Genomic DNA, 8,784 nt, shown 5'->3' on the forward strand with positions numbered 1-8,784 from the left:
AATGTCAAAATCAATTTTAGTACTATTAGTTTAGTACTTGACATGCAGTCTGATAAAAAAGTAACACAGTAAGAAAATGTTTAGAAATTTAGATGCACCAGTAACTTGATTCTCAATGCAACATACCATTTTCTTCTTCCACTGTTGACATCATTAATGTGAAGGATGTGCCTGATGGGACTCAACAAGAATACTGATATTAGGTTGTAGGTTGGTGAGCTTCAGCCGTAGGTCACATCGTTCTTCCAGGCTCAGTCTGCTCCCTTGTTTTGTTAAGACTGCATTTGCATGACTGAAACCAGCTTCAACCATGTATGAACTTGGGAAAGCAAGTAAAATTGGCTGAACCATTGAACAAAGCTGAAGATATTTAGCAACGTTGTTCTCGTTGATCCAGAATTCACGGAGACCTTTTCTTCTGAACAAGGCACTTGCTTCAAGGTCCACAGTCATGTCAATGTATTCCTCTTCCAGGTGTGAGGCAATATCTGCATTCCTTATTTCAACATCAAACGGAGTTAGAATCCATTCTGGCACCTTCATTTTTTCCAGGTCTTCAAAGCGCCCTTTTTAAAGTCTTCAATTAAATTCTCCAAATAAGTCATGTAAATTTCTATGTCCCTATCAGAAATGCTTTCACTTGTATCTGTTGTAAATTTGAAAATACTGAAAATCTCTATGTGACAGTGAAGCTCTAAACAAGCTAAGCTTGCCTTGGAATCCTAGTAAAACTGTCCTGACCTGAATGATGGTAACATCTTTACCTTGTAGTCGGTTTTGTGTCTCATTAAATTTAGAATAGAGGTCTGCTAAATAGAACAGGGAATTTTTGCATTTATTTAACTCTTCACATAAAGATGAGTCCATGTCTGCCAGGAACTTAACAGTTGAGTCATACAAGTCAACAAGTCTTTGCAAGCTGTGACCCCTAGAGAGCCACCTTACCTCAGTGTGCAGGAGTAATTGCTTATACATGTCATCATTCTCTTCGCACAGCAGTGCAAACAATCGTGAGTTAAGTGGATGTGCTTTGATTTTGTTAATTGCCCTGATGCACACTTTCAAAGCATCATGCAGTCCATCACTGAGTTTCTTGGCTACAAGATGTTGTCTGTGCAGTACACAGTGTACGGTACGTACATCAGGCACTTTCTGTTTGAGTAGGCTTGCAAATCCTCTGTACCTACCCACCATCGCTGGTGCACCATCAGTAGCCACTGCAGTAATATTGCTAAGAGGTATATTGTGCTTTTCAATATACTGCTGCACACATTGTAAAATTGTCTCACCTTTTGCATCAGCTGTGAGATATTTGGCAAACAAAAATTCATCAATAATGTCCTTTTCACTTTGACTGTAATACCTCAAATATGCCATAAGAAGATTGGAGCTGCCCAAAGTTGACTCATCAAGTTGTAGAGATAACTTACCATCCCGAAGTTCCGATACCAAAGTTTTTTCGACATCATTTTCCATTTCGTCAATTCTTCTTTGCACTGTATTGTTACTTAATGGCAAATTTTTCAAAACAGAGTGAGCGTCTTTCTTCATAACAGTTACTATAACTTCTTTAATGGCTGGGATTATGGTTTCCTCACTGATAGTGTGCGCCTTTCCTTTTTTTGCTATCATGAGGGAAATGTTGTATGAGGCTTTCAAACCTCCTTCAGTATCAGCACTGGCAAGCCCTTTGAAAAAATTCTTGATATTTGAACGACTTTTGAATTTTCCTTTTAGTGTCTTGAAATAGTCAAGGCCTTTGTTTTTCTTATCAGAGTGAACTCTTTCAAGGTGATCCTTCATCTCTGCAGGTTTCAAGGCATCATTACTGAAAGTCTTTTCACACAAGAGGCACAATGGCATGGTGTCATTTGTTAATGAAGTAATTGAAGTAATAAATCCATATTTCAAATATTCCTGAGAATACTGTCGGCATTTCTTCAATGCATCCTGTACGGACACTAGAGCTGGAAAGCACGATGATGGGAGAGTGGTTGGTTGAAGCTAGTGTTGCAAGCTCTGTTGAAAATTCTGAGATTTTAGTGAAAAATAACTGATCTATTTTTCTTTTTTTAATTCAAGAAAGTATATATATATATATATATATATATATATATATATATATATATATATATATACATTCATACATATATATACACATATATATATATATATATATATATATATATATATATATATATATATATATATATATATATATATATATATATATATATGTATATATATATATATGTATATATATATATATATATATATATATATATATATATATATATATATATATATATATATATATATATAGCCTATATATATATATATATATATATATATATATATATATATATATATATATATATATATATATATATATATATATATATATATATATATATATATATATATATATATATATATATATATATATATATATATATATATATATATATATATATATATATATATATATATATATATATATATATATTAATATGATAAGGTCTGATAATGAGATTTTTATAAATTATTAATGAGAATTTCAAATTGGAGGCTTTATTGGTCCTGTAGATCCCAGCAGTGAACATTCATCGACCCATTAGTTATTCATCGACCCCCTTTTGACCCCCTGACTATTCATCGACCCCTGGTTCCATTGACCCCTGGGGGTCGATATCGACCACTTTGAGAAACCCTGCCCTAGAAGGAAATCTGCCACTGTCTTGCTCTGGCAGCCACTCATTCATCCTCTTTAGGATCCCCAGCCTTGGGGCCTATTTTTTGTTGCGCCTCCTCAAGGTTGTTACCACACTCAACAGGTCTCTGCATTTGAGAACACTGATGCTCAAATCTCCTTATAAAAAGAGACAAGGTACCCAATGGAGCTATCGCTGAATACAGCAAGTACGTAACTACTGAGTATATTGATAATTGGAGGCTGACAATCCCAACTGTCCGAATGAGGATCACCAGGCCCCACAAAAGTAGGATTTGTATGCTTGGAGTAGCCAATTATATTCCTGGAGGCTATGACCTCCTCCTAGGACAGAACCCTCCTTCCAGGCCCCTCTCCAGGCCCCATAGGTCCTGCCCCCTTCAAGTCTCTGTCAGGCGCTTATTTTCAATCCAGCCTTGCCATCCCTCCACAGCCAGTGCCTACGTTTGGCATGTGTAGTGCTCCTCCCAGTCCAGTCATTGAGCCCATACTGAAGTCAGGTTCTGGTCCTTAGCAACATGTACCCAAATGGACATCCGGCACTCTTAGCCCCGATGTCGCTTACATCTCTCAAAATCCTGTGCCTGGGCCTGCCTTAGAGTCAGTGCCAGAGCACGCTGTCAATCTCCCGAAGCCCCTCTTGTCCACTGGCCTGGCTCCGCTGCAAGTGTTCAACCAAGAGCCAGCCCAAAGTTCAGTAGGGTCTTTTCCAAATTCCCCTGACTGCCGCAGAAGCTTGTCACCCGGAACGGCCTCGCAACCCATGTCTGAGCTGGTCTTTGCAACCTGCGAACCTCTCGCACCTACAGCCATCTCTTCTTCTTCACCACCATCCCCAGAAGACAAGACTCTTCCTGGACAACCCTCTTCAAGAAGTCCTATTTAAGCTGGTCACCGATGTGGAGGCCATGCAACAGAAGTTAGCAGAACAGGTTGGCACCACAGGTGTCCAGGTTATCGCAGCAGCCAAGGCAGTAGCCAACTCAATGCCTGTTTCGCCAGTTGACATAACACCCATAGTCACTCCAGGTCTAGGTCCCAACGGTAGTTTTATTGTGGGCCCAGACCTGGCCCAAGGGTCTTCTCAGCCTCCCCTGGAGCTGCATGCCCAGGCTCCAGCTAGGGGACCTCAGACTAAGGTGTGAAGAAAACTGAAGAGGAAGAGGAGTAAGGAGCATAGAAAGTCCAGAAAGCTACAAGAGCCACCGCGCGCATGGCTCATGGGGCCATGTCATATATATATATATATATATATATATATATATATATATATATATATATATATATATATATATATATATATATATATATATATATATATATATATATATATACATATATATATATATACATATATATATATATATATATATATATATATATATATATATATATATATATATATATATATATATATATATATATATATGTGTGTGTGTGTGTGTGTGTGTGTGTGTGTGTGTATATATGTGTGTGTGTGTGAAATGCTTAAGGATAATGACATATGATATTGTTGGTGTTTTTGGGGTTAAGCAGTTTGCTTGGAGACATTCTGGGAAAAGGTAAATGGGAACACTGCCTACGTATTCAGTGGGTCAGTGCTGACAAAGGCCTAGCGTCAGTATGGTTTCCCATGGAGACAAAGTTCATAACTCTTCAATGTTCTGTTCATATCAGAATGCGTCCGTTAGCCAGAAATCGTCAGGTTTGTGTATGAGTGCGCTTTGATGGGCATGCCATATGAAGTGTGAATATTCCAATTTGAAAACAGAATAAACATTGGGGCCCTTGATGGCTTCATGACAGGATCTGCCTAGTTGGAGGACTTTGAGCACTCCCTGTGAGGTGAACTGGAACTTTATTTTCAAGAAAACTTGAATACGTTTAATTAACTTTGTTTAACATGTACTGATTTATTTTTTTCTGCTATGTCTCTGATTTTTATTGACGATTTTACCATGTTTAATTACATGCATTTCTTTTGGGGTTGGTAACAAGGGAAAACATCCCACATTTATTTTTCTTTGTTTCTGTTTTTAAAAGTTGTGTTTTCCCTTTGTTTCCTCAGATGTATTGAATTGGAGGTCAAATAGATGGAGGGGAATGTGGCTTATCAAGACTTCGGTCATCCGGACTATTTTACATCTTATGTTGTTGAGACTCATTTAGTGGAAGTTGATAGCACCATAATATCTTACTTGGTTATTTTGAGGGTACCAATTCTGGGACGTACATATTCCCAATTCATTTTTATTTCATTTCAAACCATTTCTCATGTTAGATTACTGACTAAACTATAATTTTTTGTAGACATGTTTTTGTTGAAACTCTGTAATTCAGTTAGTGACTTGGATAACAAGAGAGAGAGAGAGAGAGAGAGAGAGAGAGAGAGAGAGAGAGAGAGAGAGTGCTGACCCAACCCGCAGACAAGCCAGTGCTACCGATATGACATTGTTCTTAAAACAGATGTGGAAGGAGGTTATGACCCTATCTGACCTTGTATAATAGGGCATAATATATATAACAGTGCTTTATTTTAATAGAACAATCCTGGCACCTTCCCAGAGAAGGATCCTTAGGTGGTCTCCTACTTCAGTCAGTAGTAGTTGCACATTGTGAAAATTTAATTGTGATAAAACCATATAAATTTATTTATACCTCTATTCCCAATTAAATTAAAATTACTTTATTATTATTAACAATAAAGAAGAAACGGCTGCCTAGCAAGCCTACATTCACCCACTGTAAGATGATGGGGCACACTGAATCTAAGTGCCGCTTTAAGAGGGAAGCTAACCAGAAGCCCCCACCAAAGCTTCCTAAGAACCCGAATGGCGCCTCCATCTGCCACCAGAAACACCTCTGCCACTGACCAATGCCACAGCCAATCAGCACCCTGCGAAGGGCCTGTGGGTAAAGATTGTGGTCAGCGCGCCACTGGCACGCTGCATATCCAGGTTGTCCAAGGCACCCAGTGAAGAATGTGAGCCTTTGTTCTCAGTGCCCAGCCCCCTGAGGACTGGACCAATTTGAGGGGAGTGTTGTGGCCCCCACTGAGGGACCCTTCCAAAGAAAGAGCTGCTTACCATGCTGACATGGGAGTAGATATTAGCTTGATTGCCCAGCCCTGGTAACCTCCGTGCAGAAATAAGAGAGGATGAAATATGGGCCATAAGTTGGGTTGAGGAGCAGTCGAAGGACATCGCGACAGTCCAGCTCCAGGTCAGCAGCCCTTGGGGCCCCATGGAGCATCGCCTAGGCATATTAAGCTCCATCAAGCCAGGATGCCAATTCCTGCTAGGGCGAGGTTTACTGTGTCGCCTACCACAAGAAGTGCCCCTGCGTTGCATGACAGCCATGGCTACCACTGAGCTAAATTCCCAGAGGACCCCACGCAACTGGATCTAGGGCTGGGGGACGTCCCCTGGCTGCCTGAATGTCAGGCTCCCTGACTTTGAGCGGGGTAAGCACCCTGCTTGTCACAGGTACCACAGCCCAGGCGCCAGAGCTATACAGGTCACAGTTAATCACGGCCCAACATGAGGACGATGACCTCGTACCTCTACGGGAAGAGGCCTCAGCCAGATTGAGGATCTAAAGGACCTCACCAAGGAGAGTTGCTTTCTCAAGGATGATGTCCTCTACAAGGTTTCCCGAGGACTGGAGGAACCTGCGCACCTCCTACATAAGGTGGTGGTAGTGTCGTGGAAATTACAAAGCAAGTCCTCCAACTGGCACATGACGGGCTGGGGCCCATTTTGGGATGAATCATATCAGAAAAAGTTGCTGAGGAAATTCTACGGCCAGGGTGGCGTAAGTCTGTTAAGACATACATCGCTTCTTGCCCCCACTGCCAGCTCGTGGATAAGCCAAATGAGGTGGTCCCCCGGGCGCCCTTCCAAAAAGTTCCCTCTGTCGGCGTCCCCTTCCAAGATGTGGTCCTTGACTACTGCACGCCACAGGGGGTCACAGGAAACAGAGCACCGGGAACCCCCACATGCTGACCATCATCGACCGATTCACTCGCTATCCTGAGGCGATACCCGTGCAAAGCACCAGCTCCATTTCATGTCAAAGGAGTTCTGGGATAGCCTAGCCAACCATGGCATAACCAACCTCCACTCAACCCCATACCATCCAGAGAGCCAGGGGATCATCGAGCGGTTCCATCAGGCACTCCGTGTGCAGCTCTCTATCTTAGCAGAAGAAAACAGAGCATGGTGGGAAGAGAACCTGCCCTATGCCCTCTTCTCCATCAGGCAGGCCCCTTCTGAAACTCTTGGGTACAACCCGCTTGAGCTCTTGTTCGCTCATTCCACACGGGCCCCCCTCGATGTTCTGCATGAGGCCTGGGCGGATCCGGAGAAGGCGGCATGGGCCGAAAATCTCCCCACTATCCAGCGAAATCTAAGGGCAGCATGGGATGTGGCCCAAACTCACAAAGCTGCAACCAAGGAGAGGGCTAAATTGCAGGTTGGTAAGAAAGCCAGCACCCATAGTGCTCCGCCTAGTGGCCCTCTCGCCCCCTTGAGACTCAATTCACAGGCCCACACAAGATTCTGGCCCAGAGGGGCCAGCTAAATTACCTTGTGGACTGTGGCAAGAGGAGAGCGAAGTGGCTCCACATCAATATGCTTAAGCCCTTTCGAGAAAAAGCCACTCCCGGGGCAGCTACTCAAAAACTTCCTCCCTCTGGAACAATGAGCAAAGTTCCCCACCCAAAAAGAATTGAGGTCCTGGTAAACCTCCTTTACATCACACCAATACTGATGAGGCCAGGAGGCAAGACATCAAAAAGCTCCTATAATTACCCGCAGGTGACGAAGGGCTTAACTGGGGTGCACATCAATGGCGGAACACACCAGTCGTCTGGAAGACTCCACACGACCAATTGCCCAGGGATATGATAAAGTAAACCCACAGCAGGCCAAGAGGATACCGGCCCAGGTCCAGCTCCAGCTGCATCTGGGCTTGATCGAAAGGTCCCGTACTCCCTGGGCCTCCCCAGTAGTCTTAGTCCCCAAGGAGGGTAGCGGGGACCAGCTGCGCATCGACTTCCGGAAGTTGAATGTGGTGACCAAGCTGGAGCCATACCCTCTGCCACGCATCAAACTGTCTGGACAGCCTAGGCCAGGCCCCATTTCTGAGCAAAATTGACTTGAAAAAGGGGTACTGGAAAGTCATTCTATCAGCCAATTCTCGGCCCCTAACAGCTTTTCAACACTCTCTGGACACTATCAGTGTCAGGCCATGCCTTTTGGCCTGAAGAACGCTCTGAGCTACTTTCAGCAGCTCATGAATGAAGCGTTGGCGGGCATCCCCAACTGTGTGGTGTATATTGATGACATAGTGGTCTTCACTAATTCCTGGGAGGGGCACCTGCACATCCTGGCCCAAGTCTTCGAAGCACTACACAGGGCGAACCTGGTGGTCAACATAAAGAAATGCCAATTCAGGGTGGCCGAGATCACCTATCTGGGCCACGTCGTAGGCAGCAGTAAGTTGATGACGAAGGACGCCAACATCCAGACCATCAGGGAAATGCCCTACCCTACCACGAAGAACGACGCCCAAATGTTCTTGGGGACTGTCCAGTATTTCTGGCGGTTCATTCCGAACCTCTCGGGAGCGGCTGCCCTCATAACCAATTTGTGTAAGGGAAATAAGGAGTTCCGCTGCACCCCTGAGTGCAAGAAGATTCTGATCAACAAACTGGTACTGCAAACCTTGGACTATGACCGACTATTTGGCAGTAGATGAGAGTGACATAGGGGTAGGTGCCATTCTGTTCCAAGAGAAGGACCAAATGAGGCACCATATCGCCTACTACTCAAAGAAACTGAACCCAGCACAGACAATGTGAACGCTACCATTGAAAAGGAAATCCTTGGGTTGGTCCCACTGACAGTCCTCACTGACAACAACCCATTACGACCTGACCAACTTCAGGAACCAGAATAAAGGCCTCATGTGGTGGTGCCTGGATCTGCAAGACCAGAATTGGATGATCCAGCACATCAAGGGCACCAACAATAAAATAGAGGGCGTCCTCT

At 43.4% G+C, this 8,784-nt stretch overlaps 1 protein-coding gene and 1 pseudogene across 1 annotated transcript; one reads left to right on the forward strand and one right to left on the reverse strand.

Moving 5' to 3' along the window:
* Positions 1 to 29: 29 nt before the first annotated feature.
* LOC136827208 (zinc finger BED domain-containing protein 5-like) lies at positions 30 to 1,863 on the reverse strand (annotated as a pseudogene).
* Positions 1,864 to 6,799: 4,936 nt separating this feature from the next.
* LOC136827209 (uncharacterized) lies at positions 6,800 to 7,312 on the forward strand. The gene has a single exon (XM_067084979.1). The coding sequence runs from the start codon at positions 6,800 to 6,802 to the stop codon at positions 7,310 to 7,312; it is 513 nt and encodes a 170-aa protein (XP_066941080.1).
* The last annotated feature ends 1,472 nt before the right edge of the window (positions 7,313 to 8,784 follow it).

This window comes from Macrobrachium rosenbergii, chromosome 41, assembly GCF_040412425.1.
Source record: "Macrobrachium rosenbergii isolate ZJJX-2024 chromosome 41, ASM4041242v1, whole genome shotgun sequence".
Classification (NCBI taxonomy): domain Eukaryota; kingdom Metazoa; phylum Arthropoda; class Malacostraca; order Decapoda; family Palaemonidae; genus Macrobrachium; species Macrobrachium rosenbergii.

Coding starts and splice junctions, on each gene's coding strand:
- LOC136827209 (XM_067084979.1), top strand. CDS start 6,800: ATGTCAAAGGAGTTCTGGGATAGCCTAGCCAACCATGGCATAACCAAC.